The 17,572-nt window shown below is 46.4% G+C and overlaps 1 protein-coding gene across 1 annotated transcript; it reads right to left on the bottom strand.

Annotated features, from left to right (window-relative positions):
- Positions 1 to 7,027: 7,027 nt before the first annotated feature.
- On the bottom strand, positions 7,028 to 8,874 carry COX5B (cytochrome c oxidase subunit 5B). The gene is made up of 4 exons (XM_081254093.1): positions 8,718 to 8,874; positions 8,080 to 8,153; positions 7,812 to 7,911; positions 7,028 to 7,226 (listed from the first exon to the last, which is right to left on the bottom strand). Exons 1-4 carry the CDS (start codon positions 8,821 to 8,823, stop codon positions 7,114 to 7,116), a joined length of 393 nt encoding a protein of 130 aa, XP_081110219.1. The 5' UTR covers positions 8,824 to 8,874; the 3' UTR covers positions 7,028 to 7,113.
- Positions 8,875 to 17,572: the final 8,698 nt, after the last annotated feature.

Below are 17,572 nucleotides of genomic sequence, written 5' to 3'. Positions count from 1 at the left end.
CCACCGCCACCACCCTAGCTCATGACCACAGCTCCATCCTCCCCACCCAATCCATTTGCCCTTGGATCTAAAGCCCAGATAGCCTTGGTTCTGGCACTTCCTAATCCAAAATGTCAGGCAGTTCTCCACTGCTTGGTGAAATAAAACTGAATTGATGCGAAATTGCTGGTGAAATTACCCTCATGAGCTATGCATTGTTGCGTTTAATTCTGGCCCTTTGGAGTCTTGTTCCTTCCCTGTGTTAGGCTTAGGCGTCGTCATGCCCTGATTTGCCTGCCAGCCTCTACTCATCGTCTTCTCTCTGCTGGGAATGACTTTCCCTAATGTCTGTCAAAATCCCATCCTTTAAGGCCGAGCAACACTCTCCCTACTCCCTTTCCTGCAGGGATGGTGTGGTTACAGAGCTCTAGCCCTGCTGGGTTTCTCACTGTTGGAGAAAAGCTACAGATGAGAAGGTGGTAAGGCTAGAATGAACCCTGTGGTGTTGGATGGGGATTGGAGGTAGTATGAATTCATGGCTTTCATTATACATACAGAAAGATACTGAAGTAAATGGGTTAGAATATATGTGTGTGTATTTCTTAGCCCTGTCTGCTCAGAGGGCCTAGAGACAATGACACCCCAGTGGCAATAAGCACATTGGTTACCTGGGGCAGAGAAAGTATAAAATGAGCCTAGCCTAGAATATCTTGCGGTACTGTAAAGGAGGAAAGTGCTCAAAAAAGAAGAGGGCCTGTCTAAAGGACTCGGGAAACGACTTGCAGGAGCACCCAGTGGTCAAATTTGTATTATACTGGATTATAAGTCATAGAATAAAATAGTCATGAGTCCAGTCTGAGATCAATCATGGGGCAGAAGGGACAGTTCTTACTTGTAGAATTCCAATTAATGAATGTAGAAGGAATAACAGAAAAAGAAAATCACTGTTAGGCAAACATCACAGTTATCAATGCTGGAGGCAAAAATGGATGCAAAAACTAGTAAGCAAAAAATAAGGACATTTGCGCTGTCTCAAAGTATCTCCCCATGAGGTACTTACTAATTAAAAAAGGAAAAATAGTAACCTTACAGTGGAGAAACCCAGTAGATATCACCTTAACCAAATGATCAAAGTTTACATCCCCGGTAATAAGTGACTATCTTGACGTGATGCATTAAAAGATGGCAATGTTACCTGTGTATTCTTGGATAACCTCCACCTAACCAGGAGCAAACAGCAGGCAAACCCAAACTGAGGGCATTCTATAAATCAGTGGACCAGCTATCTTGTTCAAAAGGGACAGATTAGAAAGACAAAGACTGAGGAACTGTCACAGGTTTGAGGAGACCAAGGAGGTATGACAATGAAATGCAACATGAGATTCTGATCAGAAAAGGCCCTTACTGAAAAAGCTGGCAAAATCAGTTAATAGTACTGTATCAATGTGAATTTCCTGGTTTCAGTCACTGTACTATGTGTTAATGTCATAGGTTAATGTTAGCAGAAACTGGTGAAAGGTAAACAGGAACTCTGTACTATTTTTGCAACTTTTCTATAGGTCTAAAATTATTTCAAAATAAAAACTTAGAGGGGAAAAGCTCAGGCTTGAGCTAAATGGTCTGGATTCACAATCCTGCCACCACAACTAACTAGCTGTGTAATCTGGAGCTGTTCCTAGGTTTCCGCATCTCTAATATGGGGGTGATAATAATAGCACCTACCTCACGGCTTTAACAGCCTGCAACGTTTTGTGCCAGAGAATAAAAGAAGTGCTACAAGAATGATAGGGACATGTCAAAAGGCCACAGGAGCCTGCTTGAAGAAGCTTCCACTGGTCAAATTTGGAATCAATTAAACATCAAAAAATAATGAGTTATGAATTATAATTCACTGAATACAATGTGAAAGCATAAGTCTATACTGATATAAATTAATTGAAAGTTCAATGAGGAACAGGGTATTGACATCTCAAAGTATTGCCCTGTAAGATACTTAATAATAATTAAGGGGTGGTGGGGACTTCCCTGGTGGCGCACTGGTTAAGAATCCACCTGCCAATGCAGGGGACACGGGCTCGAGCCCTGGTCCAGGAAGATCCCACATGCCGCAAAGCAACTAAGCCCGTGTGCCATAGCTACTGAGCCCTCACGCCTAGAGCCCGTGCTCCCAACAAGAGAAGCCACCGCAATGAGAAGCCCACGCACCGCAACAAAGAGTAGCCCCCGCTCACCGCAACTAGAGAAAGCCCGTGCGCAGCGACAAAGACCCAACACAGACATAAATAAATAAATAAATATATAAAAAAAAATTAAGGGGTGGGAATTCTCTGGTGGTCCAGTAGTTAGGACTCTGCGCTTTCACTGCTGAGGGCGAAGGTTCAATCCCTGGTCAGGGAACTAAGATCCCGCAAGTCGCATGGCACGGCCAAAAAACTAAAATTAAATCTAAAATTAAATTTAAAATAATAATAATAATTAAGGGGCAACTATACAGTGAAGAAACCTGCCAGACATTAATCAAGTGACCAAAGTGAACACCTCATCAGCAATTGGACAAATCGACGTCATGTGCCCACTGAGAAGCGTCCAGCATCACCAGCAATTGGACAAATCGACGTCATGTGCCCACTGAGAAGCGTCCAGCATCACCTCTGTTACTCCTGCCCAAGATGCATAACCTGAATCCAATCACGAGGAAACATCAGACAAACCTAAGTTCTTGGTGTAATTTTCAAAGGTGTCAATGTCACAGGAATCAAGGAAAGGCTGAAGAACTGTTCCAGAATGGAGAAGGCTAAAGGGACCTAACAACTAAAGGTAACAGGAAATGGATTCTTTGCTATAAAGGACGTTATTGGAACATTTAGCAAAACTTGAATAGGGTCTGAGGATTAAATGGTAGAAATGTACAAGTTGTAATTTCCTGATTTTGATAGTCACATTGCAGGTATAGGAGAGAATGTCTTTGTAGGAAATGCACACTAACCTGTGATGGGGCATCAGATAGCAACTTGCTCAAGTGGTTCCAGAAAAAAAGATCTTTGTACTTTCAGGTTGTTTAATAAATACCATTAGAGAGATACCTGTATTCTTGCCTAGTGAGGAGAGACAGGATCCAATTTCTAAGCTGCTAAATGGCTAGATGGAGCCCATTTCTACCCACAAGCAAAGGTCTGGTGCTCCTAGTGAAGGGTGTTACATTTCCTCTTTGCCCCTAGGGCTCCCAGTTACCAACAGGCAAGAAAAAGAGCTCTTCATGCTTTTGTGCTTTTGTGGCTAGCCTGAGGTAGAGGTTCTCTGCCTTGGCGGCATGTTGAAAGCACCTGGGGAACTTTAAATAATGCCTGGGTCTCACCCCCAGAGACTCTGCTTCAGTGGTCTGGGTGTGAGCCGGGTATGGGGAACAAAAATATACCCAGGTGATTCTAATGTGCAGCGAAATTTGAGACCCACTAACCCAGGAGACAGGACTTGAATTTACTGATCTATTGATGCCATTAAAGCATTACAGTTCTATAGAAGTCTGACATGGGTCTCACTGCACTGAAATCCATGTGGCAGCAGAGCTGTGTTTCTTTCTGGAGACTCTGGGGGAGAATCATTTCCTTGCTTTTCCCAGTGTCTAGAGGTTAACTGCATTCCTTGGCCTGTGATCCCCTTTCTCCATCTTTAAACCAGTAACGTTGCATCTCTCTGACCATTCTTCCAGTCACATCCCCCTCTCATTCTTCTGCCGCCCTTGTGATTATTGGGCCCACCTGGATAATCCAGGTTACTCTCCCTAGTTTAAGGTCAGCTGATTAGCAACCTTAATTCTGTCTGCAATCTTAATAACCTTTTACCGTTCGACCTAATGTATTCACAGGTTCTGGGGTTAGGACACGGACATCTTTGGGGGACCATTATTCTGCCACCACAGTCTGGAAATATATGGAGATTTTTCTTTCTTAGGGGAAAACTGGTTAAAATTTTTAAAAGAGAAAAGCAAGGGGGTATCTAAGGCAATCTACAGATTCAATGCAATCCCTATCAAAATACCAGTGGCATTTTTCACAGAACTAGAAGAAATAATTCCAGAGTTTGTATGGAACCACAAAAGACCCTGATAGCCAAAGCAATCTTGAGAAGGAAGAACAAAGATGGAGGTATCATGCTCCCTGTTTTTAATCTATACTTCAAAGCTACAGCAATCAATACAGTATGGCACTGGCACAAAAACAGACACATAGGTCAATGAAACAGATTTGTATCAAAAAAACAAAAAGTCTGCCTACTGAATGGGAGAAGATATCTACAAATAATATATCCAATAAGGGTTAATATCCAAAATAGATGAAGAACTCATACAACTCAACATCAAAAAAACAAACAACTTAATTAAAAAATGGACAGAGGACCTGAATAGGTATTTCCCCAAACACGTATAGATGGCCAACAGACTCATGAAAAGATGCTCAACATCACTAATCATCAGAGAAGTGCAAATCAAAACCACAATGAGATAACATCTCACACCTATCAGAATGGCTATCAGCAAAAAGGCAACAAATAACTAATTTGGCAAGGATGTGGAGAAAAGGAAACCCTTGTGCACTACTGGTGAGAATGTATATTGGTGCAGCCACTACGGAAAACAGTATGGAATTTTCTCATAAAATCAAAATTAGAACTGCCATATGATCCAGCAATTTCACTTCTGGGTATTTACCCAAAGAAAAAAACTAATTCAAAAAGATTTGTGCATACCAATGTTCATTTCAGCATTATTTATAATAGCTAAGATATAGAAGCAACCTAAGTGTCCAGCAATAGATGAATATATACATATATGCAATGGAATATTACTCCACCATAAAAAAGAATGAAGTATTGCCATTTGTGACAACATGGATGGACCTGGAGGGTATTATGCTCAGTGAAATAAGTCAAACAGAGAAAGACAAAAACTGTATGATCTCACTTACATGTGGAATCTAAAAAACAAAATGAAAATAGACTCACAGATACAGAGAACAGGGGAGGGGGCTAGGAGCAAAATAGGTGAAGGGAATCAAGAGGTACAAACCTCCAGTTGTAAAATAAATACGCCATGGGGATGTAATATATAGCATAAAGAATACGGTCAATAATAGTTTAATAACTTTGTATGGGGACAGATGGTTACTAGACTTATCATGGTGATCATTTCATAATGTAGTACAACTGAAACATAATATTGTAATATATTTCCATTTTAAAAGTTAAAAAATAATAAAGATGCAAGGTGGGCTTGGAGATGAGGGAGGAAGCAGACAGAATAAATAATGATGTGAGGAGTCAAAAGTCCACGCTAAGCAGAGTTTTGACTGGAAAGGGAGACGGTGAAAAAGGAAAGAGGATGCAGGAAGTGGGCCAGACAAGAGGGCTTGAGGGTAGCACTAAACCAGTCTTCCTGACTGGGAAACTCTTGTTTATAACAGCATTTAAGGTGGGAGTGGTAGGTGGCTATTTAGGTGTCCCCTTCCCAGAGAATGGCCCTGCATGGCAGATAAATGCTTGGACACTTCCTGGAGAAGAGATGACAGCCAGGAAAGGAAGCAGTAGCTTTATACCTTTAAGAGGAGGTAAGGCAAGATGAGGGAAAGAGGGCTTCCCTGGTGGCACAGTGGTTGAAAATCCGCCTGCCAATGCAGGAGACATGGGTTCGAGCCCTGGTCCAGGAAGATCCCACATGCTGCGGAGCAACTAAGTCCATGCACCACTACTGAGCCTGCGCTCTAGAGACCGTGAGCCACAACTACTGAGCCTGCGCGCCTAGAGCCCGTGTTCCACAAAAGAAGTCACCGTAGTGAGAAGCCCGCGCACCGCAACAGAGAGTAGCCCCCGCTCACCACAACTAGAGAAAGCCCATGCACAGTAACTAAGACCCGATGCAGCCAAAAGTAAACAAATTTAAATTTAAAAAAAGATGAAGGAAAGGGCTTTTCCCTCCCATCAATTCAACTTACAGATCTAGTTTGGATCAATTTTGTGGCAAGAGTGACCAAAGCCACCTCTATGGCAAATCCCAGAACAAAATATGTACTATTTCCATTTTACAGATAAAACAGCTTTTGAGAAATTAATTGTCCAAGGTGTCACAGGTATAAAGGGACTGAATCGGGCTTTTGTTTCTCTCAACTTTTTTTTTTTTTTGGTTTATTATTATGATAAAGTTCAAACATACACAAAAGTAGAAAAACAACCCCTCTTGTACCTGGCTACAATGGATCAGTCATACCCCGAACTACTCTCTTCCTTCTTGTTTTAAAGCTTATCTCAGACATATTTCACCCCTAAGTACCTCAGTATATATTGCTAAAGCATAAAAAAAAATACTAATTCCTTTAACATGTCTAAAATTTAATAAGTCCCTAAATACCAAATATCTTAATTTTTTCTCTACAGTTGATTTTTTCAAATCAAGATCCAAACAAGGTCCACGCACTGCTCTTGGTTGGTATCTTCCTCATGTTTCACTTGCTAAGTACTCATACCTGTTTTTTTTCTCCTTGCAACTTATTTGAAGAAACTGGCTGCTGGTTTCTGGAATTGTCCCATATTCTAGATTTTGCTGATGGCATCCCCATGAACTATGCTTTGAGCCTGGGTCCTTTAAGACTTCAAAGCCAAAACTCTCCCCACAAGGCCACTCTGTCTTTACAATAATGTGAGGACCTACTATCTGCCAGGCTCTTTTTATATATGTTATTCCTGCTCTTTTTATATATATTATTCCTAACACTTAACAAGGTTTTTTGTTGTTTTTTTTTTAAGATGTAACCCACCCTCAGAGAGCAGGCCCCCAGTGACAAAGATAGACGATGGAGCCAGTATTACAAGTCCAGTCAGCCTGACTCCACAGCCCACTTTTCCCCATGCCAGGTGGTAGCTACCACTGCATTGGGCAACTGGCAGTCTCGGTGTACAAAAGCAAGTGGATGGCAAGCTAGTATTAACAGATCGCTATTCCTGACATCGTCATCCACTCCTTCCCAAACAACACAGGAAAGAAATAAGACCGGCCAGCTATGGGAGGAGGAGCCAATGTAATGGCTAGTCTTTATTGGAAAGAAGAAACTTTACATCACATTTTGAGTGAGTTAGTGCAGGGGCTCAGTGTGCCAGCTGGTGGGGTACCAGCTTGTAATGGGTTCCACAGCTAGGGCACCGCTGGGCCTCGCCTTTACGCAGCCAGAACCAGATGATAGCACTGTTGTCTTCTTCACCTGAAAGAAAACGGTGGCTGAAAGCCATCCAGCCTAGAAGGGGGACGTTTTCAACGTTAACCTCTCTTCCTCAGACACCGCCGAGACACAGAGTTATGGCTGACACCTGAAGGGAGCAGTTCAAGCTCTCCCCATGTTTCAGATGAAGAAACTGAGGCCAAGTGTACCTGTGAGTACGCTGACCTCTTATCAGAGTCACCATAGGTTCTCACGGTTCCCTGCCTATGTAGAACCCCAAAGCTGGGTGCATCCTGGTATGTACCCCTAGTGCCTAACATGGTGTGTGGCAAAGAGAAAGTACAGTAAATATTTTCTAGATGAATACTCCTTCATGCTGCCTCTCCAATGAGCCAGTATTATTGATGTTCCAGGCCTCTTTACGGTTAAGGATGACCTACTCGGGCAGAGAGGCCTGAGGGCCAAGACCCTTAGAACAACGTATTTCCACACACATCTTCTTTATAAACCTAGACTCACACACAACAACAGAGGTGCAGCAGCTGATAGACATCCTGTATGTTAAACAAATATTAAGTTAAACAAATATTAAACAAATGGATAAGAAAATAGTGGTGAGGTACTTACAGATGCAGCCCACTATCCGCTTATCGGTGATGGAGGGGACTAAATTAGGGTCTTCCTTGGTACCTGAGGCTGCCTTTGGGGCGAGCATATTGTACGGGTCCTGAAAAACAAATGAAGGGTCCATTATGCCAAATGACCCCTACCCTCTAGGGGCCAGCAGTACTGTTCCCACAAGCCAGGTTTCCTGGATGAAAGGCTCCCAGAGAGGAGGCCGTTCTGACTCCATCCACGGCCATGAGCTCCCGAGAAGGCACAAGGTTCTCCTCACCAGTCCCTTGCGGGCAGCCAGCATGACCTCCCTCTCCAGCCCAGTGGCCTGTTCATCATCAGTAGGAACACCACCTAAAGGAAAATACGTGAATTATGATGTCGCCTGAAAAGATCAAGAAGGAAAATGCACATATGGACATCTCTGCATACTTCTAGTGGGTCCACAAGCTCCTAGAGGCTACCCATACCCACTGTCCCCTAAGGACCAAAGTCACGATACCCAAAAGTGGTACACGGGGTGATCCTTTCTTCCTTCGACCATGGAAGCCCATTTTCCGGCATTTTTTCTAAAACCAGGTCAACCAGAGTCCTAGTGGAGTGCATCGGCCTTGAGGCGGGCGCGGGCCTGAAGGACGGCTTAGCCCCTCCACGTCCCGGATGCAACCCCTGCCCACCAAGGTCACCCGGCGTCTCCGTTTAGGATTTTTTCGCAGAGGGGTCAGTATGGTGGTCAGTAGCAGCGGCGGCCGAGAACAACGGGGAGACGCCCGCGGAGTCTGAGGTTCCCGGGTCCGTAGGGGCGGTCACTGTGGCCCGGAGAAGCTGAACGGCCTCAACCCCCCGCTCCTTGCTGCCTTAACACCACCCCGGGAGGGCAACGGCGCGGGTCCCCGGCGCTCCCGGCAGGCCAAGTACCTCCAGACGCCATAGAGCGCACCACGGAGACTCCACTGGGACCGCGGGCCCTCAGGGCCTGAGCGGCCAGCGCCCCAGCTCCGCGAAGTAACCTTGAAGCCATCATGCCAGCTACAAACACCAGCACTTCCGGGAGCAGGCTCCGGAGACAGAAGGGACTTCCGGGGGAGGGCTTCTTTCCCCTCCGTGTCCACCTTCCGCTTCCTTCCGGCCTGGAGCCCGCCCCACTCAGCTGACTCGGCCGGGGGGCGGGGCCTCGGAAAAGGCTGCGCATGCGTAGCACTGCTTCATTGCGTCCGCCGTGCAGCCGGGCAGGCGTGGAGGCGGTCAGGGTCTCAATTGTAGGCTTCTGGCGGCCCTGCCGTTTACTAACGCTGGAATTGGGTGCAACTCTTTTTGCGTCTGTGGGCCTCAGGGTCCTCGTCCGTGGAACGGGTCAACCACACTGGAGTTCCTGTGCTTCTTGCATGATAGTGGTGCTCAGGCAGCGTGGAGGCAGCTGATGGCAGACGTGAAGCCAGTGCCTGTCAGGATACTTGCTGCACGCCAAACTGTCCAGATTTACGAGTGGACTCCCAAAGCCCACTGTGTTAGTTGTGATGCATGCTAATTGTGATGCTGGTTCTCCTGGCAGTGTGTGAGCCACTGCAAACTTGTGGCCCAGCCTACAAGAACTTGGGCAGGACCTGCCCGCAGTCCTAGCATCAGTTTCCTGTTACAGTGGTTTTGAGGTGATGAGGTCCAGGCCTGAGGCGAGGCTGGGGAGGGGGAGGAAGGTAGGGCCAGATTGTGGGCCCTTCCCAGGACCAAAGACCTTGGTGATGTGGGGTAAAGGGGTGGCTACCGAGAGGCTGTTAACTCAGAAGAGGTTAAGGGAGGGGAAGCAGGAAGCGGAGTTGCTAATGGAAGATGGAGTCCCAGAACGTACTGGGACGGGAGTTCTGAGTTTAAAACTGAAAACATCTTCCGTAGCTCCCCCATTGCCCACAAGCTAAGATGTGCAAGTTTCTTAGGGTGGGCTTTGTAAACACTGCTTGCCATGGGCTCCTAGGACCTAGTTCCCATTGTCAGTATAGCCCTGTCACAGTCTGGCTGCATGTAGTATCGGTTTCCCTACCGGATAGAAAACCCCTTCAGAGCAGCAATTATGCTCTATTCACCTTTGAATTCTCAGTGCCTTGCAGAGGCCCGGCATATAATAGGATCAAGTAAATTTTAGTAAATTTGTTTTTTGGAGAGAATATACAGAATCAGTTTTGTAGGGCTTCTCCTGGCCCAATGAGGTCAATTTGAGGTAAATTTGGGAGGGTTGAAGTCCCAGGTGTTCCCACCTGTCCCGTGGGGGTTATATTTTCAAAAGGACCTGGTGGAGCATTTCTTCACATGAGCACAGCTGGTCTTCGTGGGTGCCCCTCCATCAAGAAAAAAAAAAAAATCATCTCTAAGGCCAAAGATGTCTTGATCCTCTTTAAAGGTGTGTTTTGCTTTGAATGGCTTCCGCTGTTACTCCCTTCTTCCTTACCTCCACTGCACCCCTTCCAAATTAAATTGGAAAAAAATTCCCTTAAGTCCTAGGAATGTTCCCCAAGAATCTATAGTTGATTTGTACCTATGGTTAGATGTTTAATGCTGGGGGGAAAAAAGCGTTGGTCTGGAAAATAGGTGTTCTGCGATGGAACCCCACCAGCCAACTCAGCAAGTCACTTTTTGTTTTGGCCACCATTTCCGCATCAGTAAAATTATGATTAGACTAGTATTTCCCAAAGTATATCCCATGGACTCCTGGTCTCCGGATATGCTCTTAGTAAAAAGGTCTTGGTCAAGATAGGAAAGTTCTGCATTTGATAACCACCCTTTTGGAGATGAAGACACTAGCATGTTAAAGACTGATGAGGACTGCAGCAGAGAATGCTGTTTAATTTTCCCATCATAATTGAGCACTGTTTGCCAAGAAACACCTGCTAACCCAACTCTCAGCGGACCAGGGAGAAATTCTGTTCTGATGTGTTATGGTTCCCTCCTGCCTGACCATAAGATGGTTTATTCCAGGCTATAAAATGGAAATAGAGTTGAGGCTTGTTTCTCCCTCTCACAGTAGGCTTGCCTAATCATAGGATGTTTTTTGCAGGTGGATAGAGAAGATGTGATATATATATAGATACATAGATAGATACACACACACATATACATACAACGGAATATGACTCAGCCATAAAAAAAGAATGAAATTTTGCCACTTGCAGCAACATAGATGGACTTGGAGGGCATCATGCTAAGTGAAACAAGTCAGACAGACTGTATGATATCACTTACATGTGGAATCTAAAAAATACAGCCAACTAGTGAATATAACAAAAGAGAAGCAGACTCACAGATATAGAGAGCAAGCTAGTGCTTACCAGTGGGGTGGGGGAAGGAGGGAGGAGCAAGATAGGGGGAGGGGATTAAGAGGTACAAACTATTATGTTTTTATATAATAACATGTAAGGCTATATTGTACAACATGGGGACCATAGCCAATATTTTATAATAACTATAAATGGAGTATAACCTTTAAAAATTGTGAATCACTATATTGTACACCTGTAACTTATAAAATATTGTATAGCAACTATACTTCAATAAAAAAATTTAAATCATTAATGAGTATTTTTTTAAAAACTGTCTATTCGGTACATTCATAGTTGCTTGTATTTACCTAAAGGAACTCTGGAAGGATACATAGGAAACCAGTACAAGTAGTTACCTCTGTGTCCATGTTGGGTGGGGGAGGGAACTGGGCCCTTGAGGACGGGGTGGAGCGAGACTGTTCCCTGCAGGCCTCTTATACCATTTGGGGGTCTTGTTTTAACTGTGTGAATGTATTATCTATTCAGAAATGAAATAAACATTTTTAAAATTGGCTATTCATATTATTTTGGGAGATTGTTTAATTGATTTGCAGAGACTCAATGTTAGGGAAGTTATATCAGTTCCTTTCCATGGGCCAAGGCTGGTCACTATTCAAGAGTGAATCAAATGTGGCTTCTGCCTTGAATCTATCACGAGTGATTGGAAGAGGGGAGGTTGTGCTTCACTTGGGCCAAGTTCACACAAGCTTGAAGGAATGGGGTCAAAAAAGGACTTAATCCGCATTTCTGTTGCCAGAAAGAGCAGCTCTGACTGGATCACAGAGGCCCCGCCTCTTACAAAAGCAGATGTAGGATCAGTTTTTAATTATAACAAGGGGTGAGGGAGACAGTTGCCGCGTGAGGCCTGGCCCCATCTGCAGCATTCAGGGACAGCTCGGAGCCCCGGCGCCCCCTAAGGGGGGCTGAGGATCATGTGACCCAGGGCCTGAACCTCTGGCAAGCTGCTGGGGGCCAGGACCCTTCTGGTGGAAAAGCCAGGTCAGAACAAACTGAATGTTTTTGTGCAGATGCTGCAAATCCAAAATGGGTCACCTGGCGCTGTGTCAGCATGGGGCCTGGCTGGGGCTGGGGCTCAGAGGGATCCGAGGGGGCTTCTTATTTACAGTGTGTGTGTGTGTATGTGTGTGTGTGTGTGAAATGAAAGCAGTCTGGTGAACCAGGGGGCAGTACAGGACACCTCACACAGGAGAAAGGTGAATTGCCACCCTTCCTCCTCCTCCCAGGACCCTTCTCTTGCCCACTGATCCCCCTGCCCAGCCCCGTAGAGCTCTGTTTATTCTTTCAGGGAGGAGCCTGAGCCCCACCTGGGAAGTCCTAGTATTCCTCTCTTCCTCTACATCCACCTCTTCCTTCCCTCTCCTTCCCCCTCCTTCCCTCTCCCTCTGGGCCAAGGTCTGTTGTTCCCAAGTCAGTTGGGTCCCCACTGCACTGCACGGAAGAGGTTAGAAGAGGACCGTTTGCAGAGGGTGCACAGGGTTTAGGGAGCCCCAGGGGATGGTGAGGACCGGGGACGGCCATGGTGGTATGCTCTGACCACCTGGGCCAGGCAATGCTGGCACGTGGTGACCACTGTAGCAGCAGGAGGCGCTGTGCCCGGGCCAGAGCCTGGCGGGGGCGGGAAGGGCCCCTGCTTCCCCAACCTCTCTCTCCTCCCACCCTCCTCGCTGCCTGGCTGGCAACCAGAGGGCAAGGGGGTCCCTGGATGTGGGCCATGGAGGTTAGTTCCCCCCAAGCAGAAAGAGCAGGGAGAGGGGTGGAGGGTGGACCTGGGGGACCAGGCAGGGAGTGACCAGCATGATCCTCCGGCTGGGACAATCCCTGCTCAGATGGCTCAACCACACTGTCACCGATATGTTCAGCTCCTTGCTCCCTTGCCCACTGATCTCAACACTAAATTTACTCAACCATGTTTTTTCTGCGTTCCTGCTCCCAAGGTGCGTAGCACGGCTGGAGAACATCACACACTATGACAGGCTCCTGACTGTTGCCCTTGGCTGAGCCATTGTTATTGGGAGCTTGGCAGTTCTTTTGCTCACTGTTCTTTCTTTCTTTCTTTTTATTGATTTATTTTTGGCTGTGTTGGGTCTTTGTTGCTGCACGCGGGCTTCTCATTGCCATGGCTTCTTTCACCGTGGAGCATGGTGCTCTAGGCACGCGGGCTTCAGTAGTTGTGGCACGTGCGCTCAGTAGTTGTGGCTCACAGGCTCTAGAGCGCAGGCTCAGTAGTTGTGGCGCACGGGCTTAGTTGCTCCGCGGCATGTGGGATCTTCCCGGACCGGGGCTCGAACCCGTGTCCCCTGCATTAGCAGGTGGATTCTTAACCACTGCACCACCAGGGAAGCCCTTGCTCACTGTTCCTAAGCCCTAGCCCTACCCACCTGTATTTTACTCAGCCTCCCTTCCCTCCTCTTCCTCTTTGACCCTCCTCTTCCCCTCCCCTCCTTCCTTCTCTCTGGTCTTGGAGGAGCTGGGTCTCCCCTCCCCAGGGCTGCTCCTTCACCTGCCGGGCTCTTCCTCCTCTCCCTGCATCAGGCACCTTCTCTTGGCCTTCACGCATGCTGAGACATGAGTCTTTCCTCTGCACAGCGCCTCTCTGTCCTCAGTCTGTCTTCTCGTTCCAGACTTCTCGCAAGAGTTGCTCCCTCCCTGAGTCTACATCTTCAGCAGCCACTTACACGTGGTCTCACCCAGCCGGCCTTCTGACCACACTGTGCCCTGAACTTCTGTCCTCCTATTTGCCAACCCCCAGACTCCTTTTACAACCTCGTTTTCTTAGATACCTTCCCAATGTGAACCGCCTCCTCCTTGCCTCCCCGAAACTAGACTTCAAGGCTGCCTTTCAGCCTCTCTTCTTGGCTCTTCTCCCTCTGCTGGAGGCTGGATCTCAGCTGCCATTTCCTCGACTCAAGCCCCAGCAGAGCCCTCTTCCCTCTCCCAGCCCACTCTCTCCAACTAAGCTGCCCACCCCCGCCGGCACCTCGTGGTTCTTTAGGGACTGCATGCAATCAAGTTATCCGAACTCACCATCTTTCCCCTCCAAGCGTCCTCCACCTCTTCCTCCCTGTCCACCTCTTCCCTGCTTACAAACCTTCAGTGACTCCCCCTCTCCTAGAGAATGAAGACCAAATACCCTGACAAGTCTTTAAATCCTGCCTCTGCTGCCCTTGCCCTTGGCTTTCCAACCACAACTTATTCTTTGCTGTTTTACCAAAGGTCTCTCTGCTTTTTCCCTTTAGGGATTTTAGGACCAGTCCTGACACCTGCCTCCCAGGGTGGAGAGTTATTTGTTCTCCCGTTGTGTTTTCTCATAGCACTTTACACAAATCTAAGGAGCTGGGTTTGAATCCGGTGTCTTCTTTTTTAGCTCTGTGACCTTGGCCAAGTAGCTTAATCTCTCTGAATCTCTGTAAAATAGTAACCTGCAACCTCAGTCCAGAAATGACCCTACACATTAATGGTCAATTGATTTTCAACAAGGGTGCAAAGACAATGGGGGAAAGAATCGTTTTTTCCACAAATAGGCAATGTCCAGAATAGGCAAATTCATAGAGACAGAAAGTAGATTAGTGGTTGCCAGGAGCTGGGGGAAAAGGGGAATGGGAGTGATTGCTAATGGGTTCTGATTTTTCTTTTGAGAATGTTCTGGAATTAGTGAGAATGATGGCCAAACCTAGTGCATATACTAGAAACCACTTTAAAAGGATGACTTATGGTATATGAATTATATCTCCGTTTTTAGAAATCAAGCCCCCCCCAAAAAAAGAAAGAAAGGTCCACTTCACAGGGTAGTTGTGAGGGTCTAATATGAGGCAGCATGTGGGAAATGGCTGTGTTGTCTTCGATGCTGAGAGAGTGGCTGTGTATCCACCTTTCTCTCCCACTAGAGTATGAGCTCCCCTTGGGAGGACCTGCTGAACCACATTCATCTTGTTCCTCTCCTTATCCAAGTACCTAGCATGGAGTCCAGCATGGAGTAAGTATTCAACAAATCCAAGTTGTTTCCATAAAAGACAGCTACACTGCTTTTGTTTTTTTAATTTTATTTATTTATTTATTTTGGGGGGTGCTGTGCTGTGCGGCATGCAGGATCTTAGTACCCTGACCAGGAATTGAACCGCTCCCCCTGCAGTGGAAGCGCAGAGTCTTAACCGCTGGACTGCCAGGGAAGTCCCCACATGTTTTATTTTTTTGGTACGCTGCTTTTTTTTTTTTTTTTTTTCAGTACGCGGACCTCTCACAGTTGTGGCCTCTCCCGTTGCAGAGCACAGGCTCCAGACGCGCAGGTTCAGTGGCCATGACTCATGGGCCATGACTCCACGGCATGTGGGATCTTCCCGGACCGGGGCATGTACCTGAGTCCCCTGCATCAGCAGGCGGACTCTCAACCACTGCGCCACCAGGGAAGCCCCTTGGTACGCTGCTTTTGTAAGCCGATGAGAACACGTTATAGGTAAGCACACATGCGAGTGAATGCATTCAAAAACTAAGTTCATGAATCCACAGGGTTACTGGGGCAATTCATCTGAACTGGACACTTGTCCAGCTCAGAGTAAGCAGAAGATTCAAAGAAGGAGCTTCCAAAACGTTCTCCTCCCAGAATTACATCAGAGAGCCTGAGCTCAAATCATCCTCTAAATACAGGTCTAAAGAATTAAAAAAACAAACAAAAAAAACACAGGAAAGTGACACGCCAAGGATAGCTCATGGTATATCCCCTTTATCCAGTCCTCATCCTTGAATCTCAGTTCTGTCCCAGGAAGGAGTGTTTGAATCCCAAAAAGGCTCTGGGCCTGTCAGTGGAGTCTTGCACGGAGTCACCCTCACTGGTCTTTGTTTTAATATTATATGCTTCATCTACAGGAATAACTTTGTATTAGACCTCACCTCCTGAATTCTCTGTGGACTCTTAAAATCGACCTGGTTTCCAGCTGAGCTCACTTTGGGTCCCCTCATTCAGTTCATGGAATCTGTCCTCTGTGCTGACACATTGGGGTTCCCCTCCTGTCAGTGTGTGGTTCTTCCTCAGCAATAGTCGCCAGGGTGGCCCCTCTTGGGGCCTAGCCACCGACTCCCATGTGTAGTCTTGTTACTACCTTTTTTGGGACTCCCAGTTCCCAGCTCCTCCCATCTCTGTTTGGCCCCTGTTCCTTCAGTACTGAATTGGATCCTGCTGAGGAAACCCCTTAGCCTGGCCCTTGAAGTCCTCATCAAGCTGGCTGTCACCTATGAGTCCTGTACTGCCGCACTGGTAAGTGACATTCCAGTCCTCAAATGTACCATTTGCATTCATGTCTTTGCACATTCCTCGCATGCTTTTTCCTCCTTTTGAAAAGAAGTTGTCAATTCCAACTCAAACTTCAAGACTGTGGGGCTACGTTGCCTGTGAGGTCATCAGACTCCCCCCACCCCTCACTGGCAGGGTGTCATCCCACTCCTGTGTGCTCCAGAAGCATCAGGCACACCTCCATTATGGGGTTGATTACATTGCAGGGTAATTATCTTTTTGCATGTGGTTTGCATCTAGGCGGCTAAGGCATGGCAGGTGCTCAGGGTTTGTTGAATGATTACAGAATGGACGAACGCTTTACACAGGACAATTGTTGAGCTGTCTTTTGCTGTACCTGGTTGTTGAAAACTTTGTTCATTTTGTTACATAATATCCTTGTATAAAATCCCACATGAGAAATGACTTCTGGAATGGAAAATAAGGAAAAAATTTTATTTCCTCCTACCTCAGAGACTCTATATTATATAGAGAAGCATGTAACCCTTCATGTTTCCCCCCTCTTTTTCTTGCTTCCAAGAAACTCAGAGACAGATTTAATATTCATTCACATAATCACATTAGCCCTGTTGGCCAAAATTTGGGTCTTCTTCCTCATTGTGGCTTTGATTTTTTATCTTTTCTCTAATAACTCTTGAAATCAGTGTAGTGAGGAGGAAGAGGTATAGACTATGGAGTCAGAGAAACATGGATTTAGATGGTGTCAGTAACTAGCAGCTGTGCAACTTGGGCAACTTTCTTAACCTCTCCGAACCTCCAATTTCCCTTTTGTAGGGCCGTTTAAAAGGGTTAAATTACAACTCATATTGCGTATGCAGCACCTACTAGGTGATCAATAAATGATAATTACATGAAGTAGAAGTCATGGATGAATAAAATAATTGAAAGTGTCACTCCAGGCTGGCTTTTGGAAGAATAAGCAGCTGCTCACATGGCATGACTTGGGAAGGAGCAAGGCCAGCTCCCCTGAATCAGTCCCATCACTAGGGCGTGTTCAGAGGACCCTTAGGAACACAGTTCTTTAACTGGGTTAAGAGATCAAGTCACTAGGAGCGGGCATGCATAGCAGGTGGTCCCCTGGAGCAGGGCCTGAGGGAACAGAGATCCCAGGAAGAGGAGATGGAGGAGTGGGAGGAGGGGGAGGGAGGGGACAACGGGGC

Source organism: Mesoplodon bidens (assembly GCF_964165515.1).
Source record: "Mesoplodon bidens genome assembly, chromosome: 14".
Taxonomy (NCBI): Eukaryota; Metazoa; Chordata; class Mammalia; order Artiodactyla; family Ziphiidae; genus Mesoplodon; species Mesoplodon bidens.
The sequence above is the reverse complement of the archived record's forward strand: the minus strand, read 5'-3'. Positions and strand labels throughout refer to the sequence as shown.